The sequence below is a fragment of the Pipistrellus hanaki genome (genome assembly GCF_964339955.1).
Source record: "Pipistrellus hanaki genome assembly, chromosome: 4".
Classification (NCBI taxonomy): domain Eukaryota; kingdom Metazoa; phylum Chordata; class Mammalia; order Chiroptera; family Vespertilionidae; genus Pipistrellus; species Pipistrellus hanaki.
In genome coordinates this window covers 101,988,592-102,015,657 of record NC_140506.1, presented here as the reverse complement: position 1 = coordinate 102,015,657, position 27,066 = coordinate 101,988,592, and the positions used below count along the sequence as shown (strand labels likewise).

At 57.6% G+C, this 27,066-nt stretch overlaps 1 protein-coding gene across 1 annotated transcript in view; it reads left to right on the top strand.

Annotated features, from left to right (window-relative positions):
• Positions 1 to 11,117: 11,117 nt before the first annotated feature.
• LOC311621784 (acyl-coenzyme A synthetase ACSM4, mitochondrial-like) overlaps positions 11,118 to 27,066 on the top strand; it is a gene marked incomplete at its 5' end in the record, with an annotated part of 23,424 nt that continues 7,475 nt past the window's right edge. Inside the window, 6 exons of the mRNA XM_084882150.1 lie at positions 11,118 to 11,315; positions 12,936 to 13,146; positions 18,292 to 18,499; positions 23,133 to 23,276; positions 23,889 to 24,045; positions 26,569 to 26,648. Coding sequence (XP_084738276.1) covers positions 11,118 to 11,315; positions 12,936 to 13,146; positions 18,292 to 18,499; positions 23,133 to 23,276; positions 23,889 to 24,045; positions 26,569 to 26,648 — 998 coding nt within the window. The remainder of the gene's footprint in view (positions 11,316 to 12,935; positions 13,147 to 18,291; positions 18,500 to 23,132; positions 23,277 to 23,888; positions 24,046 to 26,568; positions 26,649 to 27,066) is intronic.

The window sequence follows — 27,066 nt, the reverse complement described above, 5'->3', positions numbered from 1 at the left end:
GTTATCTCCGCAGGCCAGCAGCCCCGGGGCAGAGCATGTGGTTCGTGGTGACACCAGCCTGGACTCCAATTTGAATGTCCACCTGGAAAATACTGCCACTCGTGGTCGCTCTTGGCTCCTGGCCATCCGTTCCCAGGGGACCAAGAACGTGGCATCTGCACCCTTTACTTCACCCAGTCACCAGGAGGCCCTGGCAGAGCAACCTCAGCAAGCATGGCTTCCACCCAATGCAGACAGATTCCAGCTCCTGCTGCTGCTCCCCGAACGCAGGGAGGTCAGTGCACCCCATCCCACCTCATGGTGTGGTGCTATGCTGCTTCGTAGAGCACACCATTGGCCAAGTGCCAGTTAATACGGCACTAATGTCAGCAAAGCTCAACCACAAACGATGGCTGGTTAGCTGGTCACCAAATGCCGTTCCTCACAAAAGGAAACCAGGACTCAACCAAGAAAAGGCTGATGGGAGAAACTAGGCATAGAGGTTCGCCCATCGTAGACACAGATGATCCTCACAGCCATTTGGCCTGGAGGTCAATTCCTCCCAGTGATACCAATAACAATGAAGATTTAACTACAACAAAACTGACACACAGTCCACGAAAGGGAGCGCCAAGAGTGTCTACCTCAGGTAACTGGGGAGTCCGACCCACTGGGCCATATAGGACACCTAGCACACAAAGCTACCCTACCAACTCAGGGAAGCAGTGAAAATGGGGAGACAAAGAAACAGATCACAAATGAAAGAAATTGAGGAAAACAAATGACTGGTTAAAGAGTTCAAAACCATGGTTATAAGGTTTTTCAAGAATTTCCTATCCTTAAGGATATGAAAAGGGACCAACTAGAAATTAAACATACACTGACTGAAATAAAAAATATTATATAGAGATCCAACAGCAAACTAGAGAAATGCAAGAATCAAGTCAAAGATTTGAAATACAGAGAAGCAAAAAACACTCAATGGGAAAAGAAAAAAGAAAAAAAAATCCAAAAATTTGAAGATAGTATAAGGAGCCTCTGGGACAACTTCAAGCATATCAACATCAGAATTATGAGGTTGCCAGAACAAGAGAGAGCACAAGATACTGAAAACCTATTTGAAGAAATAATGACAGAAAACTTCCCCCACCTGGTGAAAGAAATAGACTTACAAGTCCAGGAAGCACACAGAACCCCAAACAAAAGGAATCCAAAGACACATCATAATTAAAATGCCAAGAGTAAAAGACAAAGAGAGAATATTAAAAGCAGCAAGAGAAAAACAGTCAGTTACCTACAAGGAAGCACCATACTATTGTCAACTGATTTCTCAACAGAAACTATGCAGGCCAGATGGGAGTGGCAAGAAATATTCAAAGTGATGAATACTAAGAACCTACAACCAAGATTACTCTATCCAGCAAAGTTATCATTCAGAATTGAAGGGCAGCTAAAGAGCTTCACAGATAAGAAAAATTAAAGGAGTTCTTCACCACCAAACCAGTATTGTATAAAATGCTGAAAGGTATTCTTTAAGAAGAGGAAGAAGAAAAAAAAAGTGAAGATAAGACCTATGATCAACAAATACATATATATCAGCAAGTGAATCTAAAAATCAAGTGAGTTAGCCAAAACTGGTTTGGCTCAGTGGTAGAGCATCGGTCTGCGGACTGAAAAGTCCCAGGTTCGATTCCGGTCAAGGGCATGTACATTGGTTGCGGGCACATCCCCGGTAGGGGGTGTGCAAGAGGCAGCTGGTCGATGTTTCTCCCTCATCAACGTTTCTAGCTCTCTATCCCTCTCTCCTCCTCTCTGTAAAAAATCAATAAAACATATTAAAATAAATAAATAAATAAATAAATAAATAAATATCAAGTGAGTTAAAAACCTGAGGAACAGAATAAACTGGTGAATATAATAGAATCAGGGGCAAAGAAAGGGAGTGGACTGACAATTCTCGGGGAAAGCAATGTGGGGGGAGGTAAGGGCAGAAGGTGGAGTGGGGACCCTGTAGAGGGGAGCTATAGAGGGATAAAGGAGAAACAATTGTAACAATCTGAACAATAAAGATTTATTAATTTTTTTAAAAGAAAGAATTAAAATAGGACTTGGCCCCAGGCAACTATCCAACCTCTCAGGGTTCAAATTGCCTTGTTTATAAAATAATGATACTATTGTGCCGACTTGGTAGGGCTTTTGTGAGGATTGCACAGAACAACAGCACCTGGGATCGGCGATGGCCTCGGACTGTGTGCTTGTAAAGGATAGCCATGATTACCGTGTGGACCGGCTCCCAGTGCACGGCTCTGGGACTTAACTCCAGCTCCCGGACCGTGTGCTCATAAGACCCCGAGGCGTGTTCCACGCTCTCGGCCTCGGACCAAGCAGCTGGCCTACAGCTTTAAGTGCAGGTTCCAATGTGATTCCCCCGCTCCTCTTTGGAGCCTAGGCTGGGCTCTAATTATTGCAGTTCCTCTCTCACAGCGAGGGAGCAGCTGCCAAGAGGCCCAGCTAATGGTCCCAGCTGTATGTCCCTGTGCCCCTGTGTCTCCTGCGTTATAGGCCCCTGGTGCTTGTCATCCCTGCAAGGAGTCTTGGCAACTTGGTGACACCGGGTGGTGGTGATGTGTTTTCTTGCTTTCCCAGTGTAAGCAAGGGCCCTGACGGGCACCGGGGGACCCAGTTAGAAAACAACACGCTGCTCCCTGCCAGAGGGCCAGGGCAGCCCGCACAGTCCAGACCTCGGAGGTGCTCCAGAGCGACCCGATCCGAGTGACCGTGGCTGGGAGGCTCTGCCCCAAAAGCCGGTGACGGCACCAGAGAGAGCCCCTGAGAAGTGAGATTCGGGAGCAGGTTGTCCAGGAATTCGTGGTTTCTCCCGTTCACAACAACCCGGAAAGGGAAGGTTGAGGACCGCCTCACTTCCCCGGCCTGAGGCGGGGATACAACAAGCGTGTGATGAGTGCGGCTGCTACCTGAGCTGTCTGCCCAGCAGGCCGTTCCAGAACAGCCTGTCTGCCCAGCCCGATGGCTTCGTGGTCACTTCCAGTCCCTTCCCAGCCGCCACCCCTACTCTGGCTCCTGTTAACTGGCCCTTAAACCAACCCAAAGCTCGTCTCAAGAATTTTCCAGAGTATAAATAAAATAGCCAGGCTCTTGGATGGCAGGAGTGTTAAGAGGAAAAACAAAGGCCCGTATTTTCTACCACGTGGAGAAAGCCAATTTCTGGGGGTGTAGGGGGGGGATGCAATCAGCCCACACAGAGAAACAGCCACAGCAATGATGTTTCGGCCCCGGCTTTCCTAAGGACCAGCTGCCCCGATCCCCCTATGATTTGGCTGAGCACACATTACCAATTCAGCAAACCGGTAAGCCCCGTCCCCTGCCCCCCAGCTGTATCAATTAGAACTCTGGCATGTACACCAAAAGCGTCTTGGACAATCTAGTATTGGTTCCTCCAGAGTCATGCGGGCCAGAAACAGACGTGAGTATCCAACCAATCTTTTTAGTTCACCTCTGGACACCTCCCAACTCTCCTGTCTCCCCAGAACATTCACCTCCTGCACGCCTCCTGCACCACCGGAGCAGCCACCCTAAACGCCACAAAGTATTTCCCGCCTTCCCGCCAGGACCCGCTCGCTCCTGAGCCTTCCGCGTGTCCCACCGTCCCACACACTCAGGGCGCCACCTTCTTCTCTCTGTTCCCCGCCGGAGGTGCAGCCGCCCGGGCAGGGGCCAGTCCTCCGCTGTGGCCCAGGTCCTCGTGCACGGCCTGAGGATGGTGGAGTCCGGCGATTTTGTGCTTCCCGGGCCTGCTTCTAGGTGGAGGGGACGTGGTCCTCGTCCGGTGAAGGGTCCACCCCCGCCCGCCTCCACGGAGCTCTGCACGGGGCACGGCGCTGCTTCTCTGCCCCAGACCTCCCAGAGCTTGCTTCCATCACATCGGGCCTGGCTGAAAGGCCATTGGTGATGGTGAGATGCAGGAGAAAAATCTCCCTCCGGCCTAAATATCAGAAAAAAGTGGGAGTTTTCTAGGCAACTGGTCTGTATTTGTCTTAGACCCTGTGCCTGGTGACATGGTTTTACATAATCGTGATCATATTGTGTCAGACTATTGCCAAGCCGCTACACTCAAACACAAGGAGGCCGACAGCACACCAAGACGTAGTGTGTCAGGGTGTCCTTCCATGATGAGAAAGGAGTTCCTGGCAGGGTGAGCGGAGTGGCTCTGACAGCTCAGCAGTCACATGGACACTCTCCCAGCCGTGTTCAGTGGCATGGCCCTAATGGGCAAAAACTCAGCCACAGTGGGCGTATTTACACCACAGAAATTGGCAAATACTACAAACCAAGGCTTTTTTCTCTCAGAAAGCCAGCTGTCAAACATTCACCGGCACCTCCCTGTCCTGAGTGCAGGCAGTCCTCCATTATCCCATCATCTCTTGCTCTTGTTGGGATGCGCCCTTGGATATTCTTTCATCGGCTGCTTCTTGGTTCAGAGGTAAAGCAGGTGGGAGTAAGTCTTGCCCTTTCTTAGTTGTCACCGTAATGCTTCTCAGCCCTGCATCAGGTCCAGACTACTTACCAATTCTGTCAGCCCTGGTGGTGTGGCTACATGGCTACAGCATCGGCACACACAGGAAGGTCCCGGGGTCTATTTCCAGTCAAGGGCACATACCTGGGTTGTGGGTTTAATCCCCAGCCCTGGTTGGGGTGTGGGCAAGAGGCAACCAATCAATGTGTCTCTCTCACCTCTCTCTCTCCTCTCTCTCCCTTCTTCCCTCTCCTTCCACTTTCTCTAAAAATCAATGGGGGAAAAAATATCCTCAGTTGAAGATTAACAACAACAAAAATTCTGTATACAGTTTTTTCCTAACTATTTTAATTTCACTCAGTTTCATCAAGTTTTGTAAAGACAGATTAGAAATAAATTAATAAACTATTGCTGTTACTGCTATTGATCAAAGGCTCAAAACCACCAGCCTCCCTGTTAACCACAGAGTGAAGTGAGAACGCTCTGCCTGCACTAAGGACTTCCGTGACCTGTCTCCTCAGCTCGTCACCCGCCATCGCCAGCACAGGCCATGTCCCTCCCTGGCCAAGCGTGCTCCTTGCTGCCTCCTGTCCTCCTCCGCCCTGTGGTCCTTCCTGAGGTACCCGCCAGCTCCCCTGTCCTCCTCCTCATGATCTTGCCCCCTCGGAGCCTTGCTGGGTCTAGGAAGCCCCGCTGGCCGCAGAGAGCTGCAGGGGCGTGTGGGAGGAGGGCACAGCTGCCTGGTCGGCCTGTGCTGCTGGCCGGCGCTGCTGTCCTCCTATAAGGACCTGTGACTGCACCAGGCACCCAAAGCCTCGTCCGTGACCTCGTCACATCCGTGCGGCCCCCTCTGCTGTACAGCCAATGAGCTCAGGGCCTGGGCAGGGTGCCGGGAGGCCTTGTCTAGCCCCCCTGCCCCCGGGCTGAGCCGGGCTCCCTGCCCTCAGCCCCTTCGTCTGTATCGGGCAGCCTGTGAGGTGTGCCCTCTTCAGGAGGAAGTGCCATGTCTATCACCGTCACCAGCAGGTAATCGACCTCAAGAACCCCGACTCCTGTTGCCAAAACCTGGCACTGACAAGGCACAGACAGGCAAAGTTCATGTTCACGCCAGCCGGCGACATTGTCACCAAGTAATTCCCAGCAAGACAGCTCGGGGCAGATGCCGGCTGGCACTGGGCCGGTGCGTAACGGCAGCCAGGGACCAGGGGGTTCAGTGGCATCCACTGAGCAAGGAGGTGAGAGTTCGGGGGTGAGTCCCCCGGGCCTGGAGCTCACCAGGCGGGCGTGTGGGCCTTGCCCCAGCCCCCGCGTGCGGAGGAGAATCCTTTACTAACACGACTCCGCTCCGCTGCCCCAGGCTGAGCGCTGCCCGCTCCCCCATCCGCACGGCTGCGCCCGAGAAGCCGCTGTCCCTTTAACACGGGTGTCAGGGAAACACAAGCCTCCGGGGATATGGCCCTCCCTGTGCCCACGGGGCTCCCGGCCCAGGTGCCCGCAGGGGATGGGCGGGAGGAGGGTGTCTCCTGGCAGGTGCCCAGCCCCTGGCCTCGCCCACTGCCCGGCTGCCTGGTAAGGAGCGGCCGCTGCCCACTGCCCAGCCTCTGCCCACTGCCCGCCTGGTGAGGAGCGGCTGGTAAGGAGTGTGGACGGTGGGGCTGAGGAGGAGAGAGCGGGCTCGGTCTCGGAGGGCGGGAAGGAAGGGGAGAGGTGGGTGCGGTGCGGTGGTGAGGGGCCCGTTGACAGGGAGGGGCCTGCCTGCGGTGAGGGCGGCGGGGATGAGCAGATCTGGGATGCGGTTCCTGGGTGGCTTTGGGAATGTGTGCTCCCGCTGGGGGCTGCGGGTCATGGCCCACCCTCAGCACTGGTCGCCCGGTGTGGGAAGTAGCGCCGGGGCCCACTGTGCTGGCTGCACCACCCGCTTCGGGCAATGCGCGCCGAGCACACACCCTCCCCCGGCTCCCCTGCGGGCCCCTCACCATTGACCCTGCCGACCACTCAGACTAGAGAGCACCTGCCCAACTGCCACTCTGCAGGCGCTGTGGGAGATGTTCTAGGAGCCACACTGATCCAGAATTTTCTGCCAGGATCATGTCTGAGCTCAAATGATCAGGTTCAAGCCGGGGTCACATGCCTGCCATGTTAATGGTGTGGAGTGGGAGAGGTGGCACCGGAGTCTGGGCTCTGCCTTGGAGGCCTGTGCACTGCCCTCCGGGGGAAGTGCACAGCGGACAGAGAGGGAAGTCACTGCAGAGCGAGCTCCGGGAACAGGCACCCCCCTCCCCCCGTGTGTGTGTGTGTGTGTGTGTGTGTGTGTGTCCGTATGTGCAGGCTGTGTTTGCATAAGCAAGGCCTGTTTCACACAACAGGAACTAGCAGCGAATGGATGTTCAAATCAAGTCTGCATAAAACTCTAGTGCCTTTTGTATAAAAACATTTTTCATACGGAGACCAGAAGTAAACAGGGAAATGAACAAGTGTGAGCACACAAACTGTGACACAGATGCTATGATGTTTCCTTTTGCTTTAATGCATTCAGCTTTATGACAAATGTCCTTGTTATCAGACTGCATGGTTCCAGTGGGAACCGGCTCTGCAGGACAGCGCTGTGCTGGGGAGTGCCGAGGAGCGGGCGCCGCACTCTGGCCGAGAGGCGCACTCAGAGGCGTGACGGTCAGCGGGAGCGTCTGCAGCCCAGCGAGCTGGCTTCCTTCGCACTCCACGCCTTTCTTCCTCTCTCTCCCTTTCTTTTTAATTTGTTGGGGCTGCCTCATTGCTTTCTTTGCAGTATCTAATCCCTACCTTTCTCCTGAGACCTGGCAACACGCCCTGTACATTACAGATTTTTAAACGCACACTTTGGCGTGGTTCTGGAAACTGATCTGCTTTTGTAAATACACAAATAGACACAGAACACTGCATGCGACAGCACAGAGTCGTTTTCCCACACTGAAGTTAATTCTTAGGCAGGCTTTAAAAATGTCTATGGGATAGGTAGATATGGACTACTTGCTCATTTTTACAAAGCAGCAAGCTTGCATGGCAAAGCGTGGCCATGTACATACAGAATGGTAAGCAGAGACTTTGCCACACTAAGGGCTACACGCTCATCCTACATAAGAAAAGGCTAAATGCAAATCGACCACTGGTGGCGCAGGAGCTGCCCCCTGGTGGTCAGTGTGCTCCCACGGGGGAGGCGCTGCTGAGCTGAAGCTGGGCTTGGGGCTGGCCAGTGCAGGGGGGTAGCAGGAGCCTCTCCCATCTCTGCAGCAGCTCTAAGGATGTCTGACTGAGGACTTGGGCCCGCTCAGGCCAGGCTGAGGGACACCCTGCCCCCACCACCACCACATGCCCTAAGTGCACTGGGTCTCTAGTTTATATATATAAAAGACTAATCTGCAAAGTGTCCCCTTGGGAGTTTGACCAGGAGACCGGGAGTTTGGTTGCTTGCTACGACATGTGCTGACCACCAGGGTGTGGCGTGGAAGGAAGGAAAGCCCCCACTGGCAGCAGAAAGGCTTCCATTGGCCCCATCGCCAGTCAGGCCTGAGACCCTGCTCGTGCAGGAATTTGTGCACCGGGCCTCTGGTTTAAAAATCGTTTCAGATATTTGGCGTATTAATTTAATGATTTATTTAGAAATCAAAATGTGTCCAGGAGGAATGGGAAGTAAGAGCGATAATGAAAAGCCACGTTTCCACGTGGAGGAGATGGAGAGGGAGCCGCACCGGGGCGGCCGCTGCACCCTCACGTCCTCGGAAGCAAGCACGTCCACGGGCCAATCTTGAGTCTTTCCACGCATCTTGCACTTGGACCAGGAGAGGCCACACTTGGGGGCCGGGCGGAACGCCTCAGGCCTGTGGTCAGTCAGGGTGAGGGCCGGACCCCGGCGACAGGGCACTCAGAGAGGCGAGCTCTGAGCGCTGGTGTCCGCCTAGGATCCACGGAGAGCCGGCTGCTTCGGATCGCCGTGCTCACTGAGTGGGCGGCACCGGGCCCGTGTGTGTGCATGTGAACGTCCGTGTTTACGAGGGAGCTGGGCCCCCTGGCAGGAGGGCGCTAACTGCCAAGCCCTCTGCACCTGCTCCTGCACTCCTGTGCGTGCCCCTCTGTGTGTCTGTGTCTGTGTGTCTGTGTCTGTGTCTGCGTGTCTGTGTCTGCATGTCTGTTTGTCTGTGTGTCTGTGTCTGTGTCTGTGCATAGGGACTGCCAGGCAGTGAATGTGTGTCTGTGTGTCTATGTGTCTGTGTGTCTGTGTGTCTGTGTCTGTGTGTCTGTCTGTTTGTGTGTCTGTGTCTGTGCATAGGGACTTCCAGGCAGTGAATGTGTGTCTGTTTGTCTGTGTATCTGTGTATCTGTGTGTCTGCGTGTCTGTGTGTGTCTGTGTGTCTGTGTGTCTGTGTGTGTCTGTATCTGTGTGTCTCTGTGTCTGTGTGTCTGTGTGTCTGTGTGTGTGTCTGTGTGTGTCTGTGTCTGTGTGTCTGTTTGCCTGTGTGTCTGTGTGTCTGTGTGTCTGTGTGTCTGTGTGTGTGTCTGTGTGTCTGTGTGTGTGTCTGTGTGTCTGTGTGTGTGTGTGTCTGTGTGTCTGTGTGTGTGTCTGTGTGTCTGTGTGTGTCTGTGTCTGTGTGTCTGTGTGTGTCTGTGTCTGTGTGTCTGTGCACAGGGACTGCCAGGCAGTGAATGTGTGTTTGCCTGAACGGCCACTCCCTTCAGACACCATTCCCAGCAGCAAAGGGGGCTTGGCGCCGGGCACAGGCTCTCCTCGGGGCTCCGCTCCTCGAGCCGCAGGCAGGCGGGGGGCGGGGGGACGCGGGGGGGCTGTGCCAGCGCGACCTCCCCTGCGGAAGGCGGCACCGAGGGACCGCAGAGGGTGAGCAGGCCAGACCATGCGGGGCCAGCCATCATCATGGGATGGATGGCCGGGCAGGCTGCTTAAGTCTCCCGGAGCCTCAGTCTCCCCGTCTGTAAAAGGGGGTGACGATAGCCGGCACTCACTGAACGCGCCGTTCCCGGCGGCCGGGGCCGGGCCGCTGTCAGGCCTCCACCACGGCACCTCGGAGCGGAGAGACCGCTGTGTGTTAGCAACCCAGTCAGGAGTTCAGACCGGCGCCCGTGCGAAGTGCCGATGCAGGTCACGGAACAAGAAATGACCGCGGAATTAGGACGGGAGAGGCTGGATTCCAGTGTGCAGCCAGGGAGGCGGGGCTGGGCCACGGCCCAGGCAGGTCTGAGGCGGGGGCTGAGGTGCGGGCCCGGACTCACAGGGCGGCTCCTGGCCCAGGCCCTGGTGGCACTGATGAGAGGCCCTGCAGTGGCGTAGCTCACACGGAGGCGTTTTCTACGCACTATGCGTTTTACACGCGTTATCTTATAAATCCTCAGTGACCCTGGAGGGGGTAACATGCCTATTGCGCAGGTGAGAACACTGAGGCGCAGGAGGGATAAGTAATTCCTCCCAAGTCCCAGCCAGAGGGGCTGGGCTGGACTGAGGGGTTTCTAACCAGCTGTGAAGGAGGACTGAGGGGAGGAGGGCGGCCAGGGCAGGAGAAGGCAGATTCTGAGGCCAAATGAGCTGCTGTTATAGGAGAGGCGGTCAGGCAGAGGAGGCGGAGGAGAGTAAGGCAGACGGAGGGGGCCCGATGGTCCAGGCAGCGGGTACTGTCTGTTTGGTTGGGAAGAAGCGAGACAGGACGGGGCGTGAAGCCCTCAGCTGAGGGGCAGTTATCCTTGCCTGATGCCATGTTTGCATCGACGTGAGAAAGAAAGATGGATTGGGTGCCTCTCAGACCGCCCCACCACACAGCTGAGTGTGTGCCCTGACCAGGAAGCGAACCAGCACCCTTTGGTGTACACGATGCAGCTCCAACCACTGAGAAACCTGGTTAGGAGGGGATTTTTATGTGTTAAGGCTGATCTGGTCACAGACAAAATGGAGAAGGGAAGCCCAGCGGTGAGGAGGCTGGCAGTGGAGGAGGTTGGCACCGGGAGGGGGTCAGAAGGCTGGCAGCAGGTGGGGGGCAGGCGGTGGGGGGGCTGGCAGCAGGTGGGAGGCAGGCAGTGGGGGGGCTGGCAGCAGGTGGGGGGCAGGCGGTGGGGGGGCTGGCGATGGGGGGGTTGGCAGCAGGTGGGGGGCAGGCGGTGGGGGGGCTGGCGATGGGGGGGCTGGCAGCAGGTGGGGGGGCAGGCGGTGGGGGGGCTGGCGATGGGGGGGTTGGCAGCAGGTGGGGGGCAGGCGGTGGGGGGGCTGGCGATGGGGGGGCTGGCAGCAGGTGGGGGGGCAGGCGGTGGGGGGGCTGGCAGCAGGTGGGGGGCAGGCGGTGGGGGGGCTGGCAGAAGGTAGGGAGCAGGCGATGAGGGGGGCTGGCAATGGGGGGGCTGGCAGCAGGTGGGGGGCTGGCGATGGGGGTGCTGGCAGCAGGTGGGGGGCTGGCAGTGGGGGGATGGGAGGTGGGGGGCGGGGCTGCTCCTGCGGCTCTGAGGAGGGTGCTGTCCAGGGCTGCACCCTCCGGCCGCAGCCCACGTGGAGCCCGGAGCTCGGGGAGGACTGACCCTGCCCCTCCCGCAGGCGGAGGTGCTGCCGGCAGCCAGGCCCGGGCAGGTGCACACCATGCGGATGGTGTTGGCCCGCGGGGCGCTCGGGCGCCTCTGGCTGGGCCGGTCGTTGTGCCGCCTCCTGCACGCGGGCCCCCGGCTCCGGGCCCTGAGCCTGGCGGACTGCGAAGCCATGAACCGCGGCGACAGGCCCCTGCCCGAGCGCTTCAACTTCGCGGGGGACGTGCTGGACCAGTGGGCCCGGAAGGAGGAGGTACGGGCACCGGGCGCGGGTCCCTCCCTGGCCTGGGCTCTCTCTGGGCCCTGGCTCCCCTCCTCCAGGCCGCACCGGGCGTCAGCGGGCGGGTCCCCAGCGGCTCAGTGTAGGCCCCCGCCCCCGCCCGGTGCTCCGGCGGCTCTCGGAGCCTGGACTCCTTCCCCCAGGAGGCTGCCTCAGCCCCCGAGGGTTCGCTCGGTTGGCTGGTCCTCACCGGAGGGAGTTCCCGTGGATCTCAGGGAGCGGAGGGAGAGGGAGAGACAGACACACTGATGGGTGCCTCCTGCAGGCGCTCTGGCCAGGGCCCGGCGGGGAGCAGCCTGCAACCGAGGTGCGTGCCCTTGACCGGAACAGAACCCGGACCTCTGGTCAGCCGGCCTCCGCTCCACCCACTGAGCCACACCGGCGGGGGCCACCCTTCCTGCCGTAACACCCTCCAACGCTGGCTGCTCTTCTGTGCGGAGCAGGGCATCTACAGGCGCAGTTCTCAGCACCTTACCTTTCAGCACGCGCCCGGGGCAGGGTGCTGACGCCCGGAGCAGGGGGCTGACGCCCGGGGCAGGGTGCTGACGCCCGGGGCAAGGTGCTGACGCCCGGGGCAGGGTGCTGACGCCCGGGGCAGGGTGCTGACGCCCGGGGCAGGGTGCTGACGCCCGGGGCAGGGTGCTGATGCCCGGGGCAGGGGGCTGATGCCTGGGCAGGGATTCTGGCTCCCTGGGCAGAGTGCTGACGCCCAGGGCAGGGGGCTGACGCCCGGGGCAGGGGTGTGGCTCCCCCAGCGATGAGTGACAGGTGGGTGAGGCTGAGTGAGAAAGCAGCTCAGTGCCTCCGATCTGGAGCCTTGAGCTCAGATGGCTGATGGTTGGGAAATAGTGACCTGAATTGTTTACCAATTCCCATGGCCCGGGAGGGGGCAGTCAGGAACCTGACCTTGTAGAAGATGAGCAACTTACCCAAGGCCGCCCGTTCCGAGGGCGGAACCAGCCCCGCCCCATGGAGCCGTCTGCGGGGAGGAGGGCGGCACACCTCACACTGCGGAGGGCTGAGCGCAGGGCTGAGGGAACAGAGAGAGAGGGGGGGAGAGAGAGAGAGAGAGAGAGAGAGAGAGAGAGAGAGAGAGAGAGAGAGAGAGAGAGCTGGGGGCAGGTAAGAGTGCCTGGAGGGCAGGCAGGGCGTGGCGCAGAGGCTCTGCAGCACCGACCCCTCCCGGTAGAAGCTGGGTGAGATGCTCCCTCCAGAGCCCATCAGTCCAGCTGCTGCTCCTACCAGCCCCCGCCTCTGCTGCCTGGGTGCCCAGGCTGCCCGAGGGTGCACCCCGATGCACTGGCCTGGGCACCCGGGGCCATTTCAGTGGGACAGGATTCGTGTCACCGGGAAGAGCTGTATTTCAGGGACGGGGGGGTGGGCGGGGGGAGGACAGGGGACACACGCCAGAGGACACACCGCGCAGCAGCCAGCGGCCTGGGAGGGCAAGCACGGACTGTGCTCAGGAGGAGAGGATCCCCAGAGACCCCTGGTGCTGCGCCCTGGCCCCCCAGCGTGGGGCGAGGGCGGTCCGGGTGTCCTCTGCCTGGTGGCCAGTCCTGAGGCTTCTCCTCTCTTCCCTGGCCTTGGCAGTCAGGAGAGAGGCCGGCCCGGCCCGCCCTGTGGTGGGTGAGCGGCCAGGGGACCGAGGTGAAGTGGAGCTTCGGGGAGCTGGGCACCCTGTCCCGGAAGGCCGCCAACGTGCTCACCCAGCCTGGCGGCCTCGGAAGAGGCGACCGAGTGGCGGTCATCCTGCCCCGCGTCCCGGAATGGTGGCTGGTCAACGTGGCTTGTATGCGAACAGGTCAGTGTCCGTGTTAACTCCATAACCACAGGCAGGGTGAGGCTGGAGGGGAGGCTTTCTGATTGTTAGATCTGCCTGGAGTAAATCAGAGCTGACGCTAAAGGCAACCGTGGTGTAATAATAATAATAATACCTTAATAATAACAGTAAACTACCTTCATGATAATAATAACAATAGTGAACTGCCTTTGGTATTACTACATTATTGCTTTGCAAGAGAGGAAACTGAGACTCAGAGAGGTTAGGAAGTTTGCCCAAAGTCAGGCAGCTAGAAAGTCCTGCCACTGAGATCGCACACGGAGCTCTGCCAGAGCGTGTGGGGCCGAGGCCGGTTCTCGGTGCTGGGCTGTATCTTGCAATTCTCTGATGTGAGAACACAAAGGGGGGAGGTGTTTTAGAATGCAAGGGCTTGTGAAAACACGATGGTGGGCCCCGCTGGGAACCCTCCGCCTCCTCCCAGCAAAAAGGTGAGTGAACTCAACAACACGCTTTCTCCGGAGGCGGCACTTACACTGAGCCCCATCCCACTGAGCCTGTGAGTTCGCCATCTATATTTGCTTTGTTTTGTTTTTTGTTTTTAAATATATTTTATTGATTTTTTTACAGAGAGGAACAGAGAGGGATAGAGAGTTAGAAACATCAATGAGAGAGAATCATCCATCAGCTGCCTCTTGCACACCCCCTACTGGGGATGTGCCCACAACCAAGTTACATGCCCTTGACCGGAATTGAACCCAGGTCCTTCCAGTCCGCAGGCTGATGCTCTATCCACTGAGCCAAACCGGTTTCGGCTGTTTTTTGTTTTTAAATATATTTTTATTGATTTCATAGAAGAAGGGAAAGGGAGAGAGAAATAGAAACGTCAATGATGAGAGAGAATCATTGATCCCCTGTCTCCTGCACGCTCTCTACTGGGGATCGAGCCTGCAACCCAGGCATGCGCCCTTGACCGGAATTGAACCTAGGACCCTTTATTCTGAGGGCCGACGCTTTGTCCACTGAGCCACACCGGCGAGGCTGGCCACCTGTTTTTGTAAGTAAGTTTTACGGTTTAATGGAAAACCGCCCTGCGCACTCAGTTATGCACAGTGCCGGTGGTCCTCTGTGTCCTGCAGCAGCGGAGTTGCTCATTGAAACAGAGCTGGTCCATGTGGCCACAAAGCTAACTATCTACCACGGCCCTAGCAGAAAATGTCTGCCAGTTCCTGCTCTGGAGCATGGCGTGTTTATAAATCGGTGAACAATAAGAACGAGTACAGTTCTGTAGAGAACACACAGATGTTTGTTTCAATAGGGTCAAAAGTAGAAAGAATTGGAATCAGCTACATAAACATGATCAAATAAATTATAACTGACCCGAGAGTAAGGCCTAGTGGCAATGTGTTATTGCTAATTGAAATTACAGCGCCTCAGCTTGATGGATGTCAGTAAAGGGAAATTATAAGGACGTCATTGTGATGTTTAAAAACAGGCTCTGACTGCTCATGTTAAATCAAAACAGCAGTACACGAAGTTTATGTCACACTCACTATGAAAAGGAATCTGCAAATCTGAGACCAGTATGGGCTGGAAGAGTTGAAGGCGGCTTATTTGTCATAAAAATGTACTTAGAATTATTTTGCATGACTTATGCCATCTGTGAATTGTGAAGATTAAAAGTCAGCCCACAAACTGAAAAGTCAAAAGCATTCAGTTAGTTGGAGGTTAAGCAGGCAGCTGGCTGTTTTCTAACAAAATGATGAAGTCTGAGTGGATGCGGGAATGCTCGCATCACCACCACCACCCCACCCCCTACAGCAACGTGTTTTCCTGGGGCCGTGAGTGTGTGCCGGCTGCAACCAGCCGAGCGGCTCTCCTCGCTGCCCCGGGGACCCATCTCTGTCCAAAGCCGCTGGAGTGCTAGCAGTTCTGAGCCAGTAAGAACAAGTGGTTTGCAAAACAAATGACCTCATGTTTCTGAGGTGAGTGCACACCTGAGACCCTCGAAGGCGGCGGCCACCCGCCGGATCTGCCGACCACTGGTGCCCACAGGGTCCAAAAGGCTGAAGGCCGCTGCTCTCAGGTGCTTTTTCTTAAATACATTGTTATTGGTTGCAGAGAGGGAGAGAGATAGAAACGTCAATGATGAGAGAGAATGCATGTGTGTGAGTGTGTGCGCACACATGTGTGCGCAGTGTGATCCCCTGCCTCCTGCTCACTCTCTACTGGGGTTCGAGCCTGCAACCCTGGCATGTGCCCTGACTGGGAATCGAACCTGGGGCCTCCTGGTTCAAGGCTCAAGCACTGAGCCACGCAGGCTGGGCTCCTAGGTGTCCTCTTACTGCCGCATCATCGAATGTTTGTCTGTTTTCTCAAGAGGGGATGATATGTAAGAGCTTTAAAACATATTCTTTGAATCAAGTCTCCTTCCCAGGAATTCAGCTCTCCCTCCTCCTGGTTAGCTGCCTTCAGGGAACTCACCAGGAACAGGTCTCGGGTCCTACGAGTCCTGGGAGTCTCAGACCCCAGCCTCCGAGTCCGCCTCTGCCACTTGCTGACCCGCCCACAGCCCTCTGTCACTGGTTCTCAGTGAGATGCCAGGCACACGGGTGCTCAGTCAGGACAAGTGGCTCTTCACACACACACACACACACACATACACATACACTCACACTCACACACATTCTCACACTCACACACACACCCTCACAACACACACACACTCACACACACACACACACTTTCACATTCACACACACGCACACACATGCACACGTATGCACACACTCGCATTCACACACTCATGCGTGTGCACACGCACACACACTCACACACATTCTCACACTCACACACATTCTCACACTCACACACACGCACACACATACACTCACATACACTCATGCACACACACACGCACGCACACACTCATACACTCACACACTCATACACACACTCACAAGCACACACACGCATGCACACTCACACACACTCATACACTCATGCACACACACACGCACACACACACTCATACACTCACACAAACTCATACACACACATGCACAGCACACATGCACACACTCACACACATTCACACTGCGCACACATGCACACACGTGTGTGCACACACTCACACTCATACTCATGCGCACACATGCACACATTCGTACACACACTCACACACTAACATACACACTCACACATGCATACACACATGCACACACTTGCATGCAAGCACATGCGAGCTCGGATGCACACACTCTCACACACACACACACACACACACACACTCAAGCTGCCTCCTTCCTGCTGATTCACTGCAGACAGAACAGCCTCCTTTCCACCACCTGCCTTCACCTCCTTCCCAGCCTCCCTCCTCCACTCCCTCCTAGGAGCTGGCCCTGCTCTGGCCACCAAAGGCTAGGAAGGCTGAGGGCCTGAGGACAGGGGAGCCAAGGAGCTGAGCTGAGGAGGGGGGGGCTGGGATGAGGCCAGGGGTGAGAGCTGGGATGAGGATGGGGGAGCTGGGATGAGGACGGTGGAGCTGGGATGAGGAACGGGGGAGCTGGGATGAGGATGGGGGAGCTGGGATGAGGATGGGGGAGCTGGGATGAGGACACAGGAGCTGGGATGAGAACTGAGGGAGCTGGGATGAGGAATGAGGAGCTGGGATGAGGACAGGGTGGGGGGGGGCGGAGCTGGGATGAGGACAGGGGAGCTGGGATGAGCAGTGCAGTGCTCTGGCACAACGCGGCCGCTGGAAGCCGAGGCGTGAGGGCAGGCTCTGCCGCTCACCAGCCCGTCTCCTGGGCCCTCGCTGGCAGCCACTGCGACCATGTGGCTGGGTGGAACAGTGGCCCCAGCCTTTCCTGGCCTAGAGACTGACAATCAAAACGTTTGGGACACATGCCCCGATGACACTGCGGGTCCAGGACCTGCAGGAGGGCCGGTCGTCAATGAACACAATGGACAGGAAACAGGAATTATTAGGGGCGGGGCAGGTGGGGTCTGGACAGGAAACAGGAATTATTAGGGGCGGGCAGGTGGGGTCTGGACAGGAAACAGGAATTATTAGGGATGGGCAGGTAGGGTCTGGATAGGAAACAGGAATTATTAGGGGCGGGGCAAGTGGGGTCTGGACAGGAAACAGGAATTATTAGGGGTGTGGCAGGTGGGGTCTGGACAGGAAACAGGAATTATTAGGGGTGGGGCTGGTGGGGTCTGGAAAGGAAACAGGAATTATTAGGGGCGGGCAGGTGGGGTCTGGACAGGAAACAGGAATTATTAGGGGCGGGCAGGTGAGGTCTGGACAGGAAACAGGAATTATTAGGGATGGGCAGGTAGGGTCTGGATAGGAAACAGGAATTATTAGGGGCGGGGCTGGTGGGGTCTGGATAGGAAACAGGAATTATTAGGGGTGTGGCAGGTGGGGTCTGGACAGGAAACAGGAATTATTAGGGGCGGAGCAGGTGGGGTCTCTTTCCGAGCGAGCCCTGGCCTCGCCTGCTTTGTTCAGTGTCGGGTGCACCTCTTGCCGGCCAAGCACCAGGCCAGCAGACGGCCGCCGAGGGCAGGGAGGGCCCGGCCAGGAAGCACTGCGAAGGTTGCGGTAAGAGTCCCAGCCCTGCCACCCCCACATGACACACCTCGCCCAGCCCGCTGCGCTCAGGAGCCTGGGTGCACGCCCCTCACCGCGGGTGTGGGTGGCTTCCACAGCACACGCCCTCCCCTCCAGATAGTCGCTGACATTGTGATGCCCCACGCATGTTCTAAAAGGTGTGCAAACATGAGGTAAAAGGAATTCTAATATTTCAGTATTTGTTTTTAAGTTTTAAATTTTCTTCTCATGCCCTGTGGATTATCTTGCAAAACTCACTTTGGGAACCACTGGTGTCCATGAGAATGTCATCAGCGACAGGGCAATTTGAGTGTGGCCTGATAATGAGCAAATGTCCCATGAAACCCTCACAGCTACGGCCCTCTGTTGTGATGCCTCCTGCCTGCCGGACACTCACAATCTCCCCGTTCACCGGGCAGAACAGGGGCCCGAGAGGCTCAGTCACAGGCTCACTGTCACAGGCAGGAAGGCCAAGGTCAGCCCCAGGCCGGGGCCTGCGGCCACAGGCCGTCTCCCCGGGACCAGCCCGCTCAGCGGCCTCTCCTCCCCAGGCCTGGTCTTCATGCCCGGCACCACGCAGCTGACTGCCAAGGACATCCTCTACCGGCTGCGGGCCTCCAAGGCCAAGGGCCTCGTGGCCAGTGAGGAGGTGGCCCCCGCAGTGGAGGCCGTTGTGTCCGAGTGTCCTGACTTGAAGACCAAGCTCCTGGTGTCCCCGCGCAGCCGGCCCGGGTGGCTCAGCTTCCAGGAGTTATTTCAGTGAGTACCCCCCGCCACCCCCCGTCACCCCCAGCCGCTCGGAGCCTCCCTGTCCGAGGACTCCGCAGCACTGGGGGTCCATCTGGGATCCTTCCTTGAAGAGGATCGCCTGCTGGGAGTCCTGAGGGCGAGGGAGGGCAGCTCGGTGTCCTCTCCCGGTACCACCTCGGCCTGTGGTGAGTGCTGCTCGTGGCCTCCCTCGTGGCCCACACCTCCCACACGCCGGCTGCCTGATGCCCTCCGGCCTCCCTTTATCCCTCAGCCGCGCCCTGCCTCAGGGCCTCTGCACGGCTGTCTCTGCCTGGGACGCTTCCTTCCTGTCAGATCTCAGCTCGAATGTCTTCTCCTCCTGGAGCCGTCCCGGCCGCCCATCTAGGCAGGATCCACCCACTCCCCATCGTGGGTGCTCTTCTCCTCACACCCTCGACGCTCCCTGAATACCAAGTCCGACACTTGCCCCATGTACCGGTTAGCTCCCGTACCGCAGAGATGGGCAAATTAGGGACCATGAGCCAGTTCAGGCAGGGCGCCTGCTCTTGTCAGTAAAGTTTTATTGGAACACCGCCACGCGCATTGTCTGCACATTGTACACATCTCACCAGGGCCATGTTGAGCAGATGCAACGGAGACCTTAAGGCCACAGCTGAGCTGCTCCTGTGCGGTCGCTACAGATCAGCTCACCGACTCCTGCCCCCTCCCACCTCCCAGGGCCATGGGCAGAGGCGTTGTTGGCCACACTGTCCCCTTTCCTCTGCAGTTGGCGTGTGAGCAGTACTTACTGAAGGAATGGCCGGAAGGGGCCACGTCCCCCATTCCCTCCCGTGTGCAAAGGGCATGGCTGCTCTGCCCGGTGTCTCGGGGCACTGAGGACATGGCTTGTGTGGGACAGTGCTTCAGCCTGCGAAGGGCAGGGATGCTGACGGGTGGCCTGATCCCTCAAGCAGCTGTTGGTGGCGATGCTGAAAGCCATGGCTCAGTAGAAATGTAGGGAAACATGAAACCCTGTCCAGTGACAGGCAGTCTCCTGGGGGGAATGAGGTTTTATCCGAATAATGATGTGAGCCAAGTCCGACCGGCCAATTCCCAACTCTCTCCCCGGGAGCAGGCGGGACCCTGGGGTGTGAGGCGAGTGGAGAGGCCCGCAGAGCGGACAGGAGCCTGGGCCAGGGGATGATCGCCCTCCTGCCATCCTCACAGCGGGGTCCTCGCACAGCCCACGGGGAGGGGCAGCACGCTCCCAACACGCGTGTGCTCTGTGTCCCCATCAGGACCGTGTGCCCTGTGCACGCACAGTGTAGGAGAACACGTGAATGGACAGGTATAGACACAGGCACTCGGTTCTCCGGGTGTCCTCTGCTCGGTCCCTGCCCCGACCCGGCCCTGCGCCCTCCCAGAGGCCGTCTCCCGCGGCGGCAGCGGGCTACTGGCCCGACCTTCAGCGGCCCAACGCCGACAACAGGAAGGCCTCTGGCCCGGCGAAGGCAGACCGGGAACTCCACCCGAGGTCCCCAGGACAAGGGCAGCGCCTCCGGATGGACGTACGGGCCACGGGTGGCCACTCTGAACTTGGGCGGAGCACTGGCCTCGCCAGGAGGCCCAGGCCCTGTTCAGAACGCAGGCCGCACTGTGAGGCCCATCTTCTGTCAGGGAGGCCCCTCCTCCTCCCGGGGACAGAGGTCATTTATGCCAGGATGAGGGAGGTCAGAGTATGGGCCAGGGGGCGTCCTCCTGTCCCATCCCCCTGTCCCGTCCCCCTGTCCCGTCCCCCTTTCCTGTCCCCCTGTCCCGTCCCCCTGTCCCGTCCCCCTGTCCCGTCCCCCTGTCCCGTCCCCCTGTCCCGTCCCCCTGTCCCGTCCCCCTGTCCCGTCCTCCTTTCCCGTCCCCCTGTCCCGTCCTCCTTTCCCGTCCCCCTGTCCCGTCCCCCTGTCCCGTCCCCCTTTCCTGTCCCTCTGTCCCGTCCCCCTGTCCCGTCCCCCTGTCCCGTCCCTCTGTCCCGTCCTCCTTTCCCGTCCCCCTGTCCCGTCCTCCTTTCCCATCCCCCTGTCCCATCCCCCTGTCCCGTCCCCCTGTCCCGTCCCCCTGTCCCGTCCTCCTGTCCCGTCCCCCTTTCCTGTCCCCCTGTCCCGTCCTCCTGTCCCATCCCCCTGTCCCGTCCCCCTGTCCCGTCCTCCTTTCCTGTCCCTCTGTCCCGTCCCCCTGCTCCGTCCCTCTGTCCCATCCCCCTGTCCCGTCCCCCTGTCCCGTCCCCCTGTCCCGTCCCCCTGTCCCGTCCCCCTGTCCCGTCCCCCTGCCCCGTCCCCCTGTCCCGTCCTCCTTTCCCGTCCCCCTGTCCCGTCCTCCTTTCCCATCCCCCTGTCCCATCCCCCTGTCCCGTCCCCCTTTCCTGTCCCCCTGTCCCGTCCTCCTGTCCCGTCCCCCTTTCCTGTCCCCCTGTCCCGTCCCTCTGTCCCGTCCCCCTTTCCCGTCCCCCTGTCCCGTCCCCCTGTCCCGTCCCCCTGTCCCGTCCCCCTGTCCCGTCCCCCTGTCCCGTCCCCCTGTCCCATCCCCCTGTCCCGTCCCTTTGTCCCATCCCCCTGCACTGTCCCCCTGCCCCGTCCCCCTGCCCCGTCCCCCTGCCCCGTCCTCCTGTCCCATCCTCCATGCGGTTCCGGACTGGACTCTGGTCAGCGGGACTGGAGCCGTGATGCCCGCAGGCATGAAGCTGACGCAGAACAGGGCAGGGCTGGCCTCCCTTCTAAGGGCCTCACTGCTCAGCCGGACCTTCACCTACAAGCCAGGGGGCCGCTGACGAGGGTTTGGGAAGGAGTCCGGGTCAGTCCGGGCCTGACTCTGGATGGCGGAGGGAGCAGCGCCGAAGGCCCACAGGACCTGGCGTTGGATGGGCCTGGAGGACGGGGGCAGGGGCCCGCTGAGCCCTGGCTAACTGGCGGCTGGGGGCGCCCTCGGGGAAGGGTGCCCGCTGGGCAGGCTGAGAGGGCCATGACAGCCAGACCCCGCGGGGAGGTGTGCATTTCGGCTCGGAGCTGAGGGAACAATCTGGAAGCATCGGCATCCAATCGTATCCCCAAAGATAGGACTCCAGTCTCCAGGAAGGGGCAGCAGGCCGAGACCTGCTTGACAATCTCCAGTCACTGCAGCCTGGACTTGCTCTGCCTCAGTGAAACTGAAGCAAACACAGGGAAAGCCTGTGTCCAGCACCTCTGAGGGGACCGAGGAGCATCCAGAGGGGCGCGCGCACAGGCGGGCGCTGTGTGTGCTGTGCACTTGGCGGGGAGAGGCCCACGGGCAGGACAGCACTGTTTTGTGAGCCACATGGTCGTCAGCCTCACTGTTGGCGTTTCCATGGCAACCCTGTTCGGTTCGTCAAGATGAACTACAATGGTGTCCTCAACCCTGTCCCTTCGGCCAGGACCTCAAACCACCACACCAGTCTCACCGCGTGGAGGCGTCTTACCAGGTGTCTGCCGAGCAGCCAACACAGGAACCGCACCGCGGCCCTCGCCTGCTCGCCCTGGCCAGGCCGGGCTGGGCACCTCACTGCCCTCACCGCCTGGCTCTCAGCAGGACCTGGGACCAGGACGTCCGCAGGGGGTGCCTGTCCCGCAGCCAGGACCAGGGCGAGGTCTGCGCGTCCACGGGAGCCAAGCAGAAGCCGCTTGTCACCCCACGTGGCTGTGGTGAGAGCCGGCTGAGCGAGTGGTCTGGTGGCTGACAAGGTTCCAGGCCACCTTGGGTGTCTGCCGCCCGGGGCCCCTTGTGGCTGGGTATTCCAGCAGCATCCAAAGGCCAGAGAGGAAGGCGGGGGCAGCCCTTTCTCGGCTCTTTCCAGAACAAGGAAACGTCCCCCAAAAAGCCCCTGAGTCTCTCCGACCAGAACCGCCTCCTGTGCCATCGCTAGCCCATGTCTGGCTCAGGTTAACACGTCTCAGCCACCCCCTCCCCGGCCCCAGGCCCCGGTGGAGCCATGGCTGCCACTTACCTGACAAGATTAGTTTTTCCAATGCAAGGAGGGAAACAATTAGCGGTGTCTGTCAGCAATATTGAAGATATTAAATAAAAACTTGGATTCAAATACCAAAAAATATCCCTTTAAATTATAAAAACTCCTGGAATGCTATTAACAATGTATAGACTCAAAACTTTTTAAAAATTTCATAGATTAAATAAGTACTGAGAAAAAAAATGTTTAAATAAAGTACACATCTCTTTTAAAATATTTTTACTGATTTCAAAGAGGAAGGGAGAGTCATAGAAACGTCAGTGATGAGAGGGAATCGTGGACCAACTGCCTTCTGCACGCCCCCCATTGGGGATCAAGCCCATGTGCCCTGACTGGGAATTGAACTGTGACCTCCTGGTTCACAGGTTGACACTCAACCACCGAGCCATGCCAGCTGGCATTTTGCTCTTTTTTTTAATTGAAGGTGACCTTGGCCATGCCTTTGGCTACAGGGAGTGGAGCTTAGAGAGTGGTAGCTGTTAACCTCAGCACTGGTCTGCAAACCCTCTCGGGAGGCTTTGACTAGGCTCTGAGCCATTGACGGTCTTCGGGACCGAGAGGGTGCTGGTGCGAGCGAGACGTGGGCGCTGAGGGGGCTGCAGCCTCAGCCACATCGGCGTCCCTGCCTTCCAGGTGCGCCTCGGCGGAGCACGGCCCCGTGGACACGGGCAGCAGGGAGCCGGCGGCCATATACTTCACCAGCGGGACCACCGGCTCGCCCAAGATGGCCCAACACTCCCACGGCAGTCTGGGCATCGGGTACACTCTCTGCGGAAGGTAGGAGAAACGCCGCCTCTGCAGTCTGCCCTGCTTGCTGACACGCGTGTCTGACTGCCTACTGGACAGCCTGTTGCGTGGATAGCGCCCACGTGACATGTACAGAGCGCTCTGGGCCCTGCCCAGCCTGAGCTCCGGAGCGGCCCCTCGGCAGACGTGCCCAGAAAGCCTTCCTAGGTGTCCCCACCCCCTAGGTGTCCCCACCCCATCACGTCTTCACAGCACATCTCTGTGCGAAACCACCGCACTGACTCACACTGACTCATCCTGTGCCTCCTCCCCGTCTCCTCCTAAAACTGAGCGGAGAGCTGGCCCGTCTGGCTCGCTCTGCTGGGAGAGGGTGCCAGCAGACAGTGTCTGCTCAGTAAATATCTGCTGCATCAATGGACACGCTCAGAAAGGTGTCCAAGCCCAGCCTCCCACCAGGTTCACGCACCCACTCTCAGATCCTAGGGTTTGGATCAGTCTTCCACCAAAGTGGGAGGCAGGCGCATTGATCTCCTTGGGGCTTCTTTTGACCCTTCTCTGTGGTCACTGAGGTTCCTCCCAGTCCCCAAGGGCGCCGGTCTGTGCTCCCTGCTGCTCTGTCTGCCTGCTCTTCTCCGTCCGCAGGCACTGGCTGGACCTGAAGCCCTTGGACACCATATGGAACCTGTCAGACACCGGCTGGATCAAGGCGGCCATCGGCAGCGTGTTCGCTCCCTGGCTGCAGGGAGCCTGTGTCTTCGTGCATCAGATGGCCCAGTTTGACCCGGACACTCTCCTAGACGTAAGTGGTGACTTCTAGCTGCAGCTCTCCTTTGTCTGCCCCCCAAAAAGAGAGAAAGGGGTGGATCCCCAGAAAAGGGGGGGAACGTGGATCAGTTGCCTCCCACACATGCCCTGCGACGTGGTAAGTGTCCTGACTGGAGCTTGCTCCAACCCACGGCACACACTGGCAGAGCAAAGTCGCTTCTTGGTGAGACACAGACTCATGGGTTTTTTTTTTTTTTTAAATATGGAACGCCTCATGAATTCATGTGTTCTCCTTGTGCAGGAGCCATGCTAATCTTCTCTGTATCATTACAATTTTTAAAATATATTTTATTGATTTCTTACAGAGAGGAAGGGAGACGGATAGAGAGCTAGAAACATGGATGAGAGAGAAACATCGATCATCTGCTTCCTGCACACCCCCTACTGGGGATGTGCCCACAAGCAAGGTACATGCCCTTGACCAGAATCGAACCCAGGACCCTTTAGTCTGCAGGCCAAAGCTCTATCCACCTTTAATATATTATCTATACTAATAATAGAGTAAGATGTAAATTGACTGTATCTTTGCGATGCCAACCAGCCAATCAGGAGTGAGTATGCAAATTGACCCAACAAAGATGGTGGGTTAATTTGCATATGCAGGCACCATGGCAATGACATAGCTCTCCGGGCAGCATGGGAAAACAAGAAGGTGGCTCTGGCCAGAGTAAAGGCGGTGCTGGCAGCCAGGAGAAGGAAGGCCCATTCTTGCACAAATCTTTGTGCATTGAGCCTCTAGTGCTTAATATAATATTATGTAAGATCTATTACTAATATATCGATTGTTAATATTATTCATTGATATATTAATATAATGATAGGTTATGCAATTAATCATATTTAATATAACATTACATAAAATATTAAAATAAGGACATTCTTGCCCTAGCCTGTTTTACTCAGCGGTTAGAGCGTCAACCCTTGGACTGAAGGGTCTTGGGTTCAGTTCTGGTCAAGGGCACCTAACCTTGGTTTCAAGCTAGATCCCTGGCCCCAGTTAGGGTGCATGCATGAGGCAACCAATCGATGTGTCTCTCTCATATTGATTCTCTCTCTCAAAAAAAAAAGAGAGAACATTCTCATTTTACAAATACAATGTGTGCATTTTAAGTGCTATGAAAGCATTTGTGGATTTACACTATTCTTAGTCAGAGACATCCACTTACTGAGACCAGCTGGAACCCAGGAAGCAAGCACACACGGTAGAAATGCTTGCTTACAGGCGAGAGTCATACTTGGTCCGTGACACCCAGGTGGCCTAGACACCCATCTGGAGAGCGTGCTCCCCATGCTTACATTCAATGCAGATGGACCCTTGGTCATGGGACAGAGTGGCCCTGTCTAGAAAGAGGACCTTGACACATGAGTGTTTCTCCGGATGTGCGATGCCTTTGGTTTTAAGGAGCTCGGGCATACTGAGCCCTGCCAGCCTGAAGCAGCTAACCAAAGGCCTGGGAAGGCCTTGCTCATGCATTCCGCCAGTCCACTCAACAGGACCGAAGTCTATAGAAGCAGGGCTGGGAAGGCATGGGTAGGTTCGTTTACAGAGCCGGGTCGGTGCTGTCTGGGGGTCAGCACTTCAAAGTCCCCCAGGAGAGGTCATTTGCGGCCCCAAAGTAGAATAAACCAGTTTGGGGTGGTTCTCAAATTCAACAGTTCACCTTTTGTTGAATTTGATTGTGCATGTCTGTTACTGTAACATATACATACTAGAGGCCCAGTGCACAAATTTATGTACCAGTGGGATCTGGCCAGCCCAGCTCCATTCAGGGTGGATCAGGGCTGGGCCTGTTGGGAAGAGGAGATGGTGGGAGGTTAGCCAGCCAGCCTGCCTGGATCAGGGCCTGATAAGGGCCCCCCGATCAGGGCCAGGCCAGCTGGGTGAAGGGGCCGAGATTGGCTAGCAGGCCCTGCCCCTAATTGGGGTGGGGAGCAATCAGGTATGGGACCAGCTTGAGAGAGGAGCTGTGGGCCAATCAAGATGGTAGGGGCCCATCGGGGGCATGGCTGGCTGGTGGGGAGAGGCTGCAGAAGGTTGCCTGGCCAGCCCTATTGGGTGGGTGCAATCAGGGGCGAGCCTATCATGGGGGGGGGGGGCAGGCTGATCGGAGGTGCGGCTGGCTGGGGGAGGGGGAGGAAGAGAGGGGGCATTTGGTCGGCAGGTCCTGCTCTTTATCGGGGTGGGAGAGTCTAATCAAGGACAGGCTGGCAGGGGGAGGGGTTGAGAGGTTGGCTGCCAGCCCCACCCCCTGATCAGACGGGTTTGGTGGCCACAGTAGGCATCATAGCAACCGATTGTTAGGTCGTTATGGCCGTTATGGTAGCTGCCTTTTTATATATATAGATTCCTTCCAATAATTGAAAATTCCCTACAGTCACTAGTATTTGCTTTGTTTTCCCTGTGAGATGGACACAGAGGACTTGGGGCTGTAGACATCAGCTCTGGTCGTGGCCTCTCACCAGCCACATCTGACACCTGCATCTCTCTGTTGTCCAGACTCTCACCACCTACCCCATCACCACCCTGTGCTGCGCTCCCACCGTGTACCGGATGCTCGTGCAGAAAGACCTGGAGAGGTGCGTGGCGGGAACCTCCATCTGCTCTGCCAGCCAAGCTTACGGAGCCACACGGGCATCCTGTGGTGTGGAGGCAGAGCGGCGCCCTGGCCTCCACCCACTGGGCCCGGACCCCTCCGCAGCGACCATGGCAAGGGTCTGGGAATGTGCCAAAGCAGGGCGTGCCCTCCCGGCCAGGGCCTCCGGTGTGCACAGCGGCACTCACCGGCCAGGCAAAACTACCAGCTTAAAGATCACCCGCCCTGTTCGGTCCAACATTTAATAACTCACCCCAACGCCTTGGCAGGGCCAGACCCAGCGATTTTGTGGGCCGGACATGCCCCACTCTTGCTGAAATCTCGGGGAAGTGGGGGACAAAAAGGCCCCCCAGTGTAAGAGTAACAGGGGGAGCCTCAGGGGACATGGAGCGTTTTCCAGG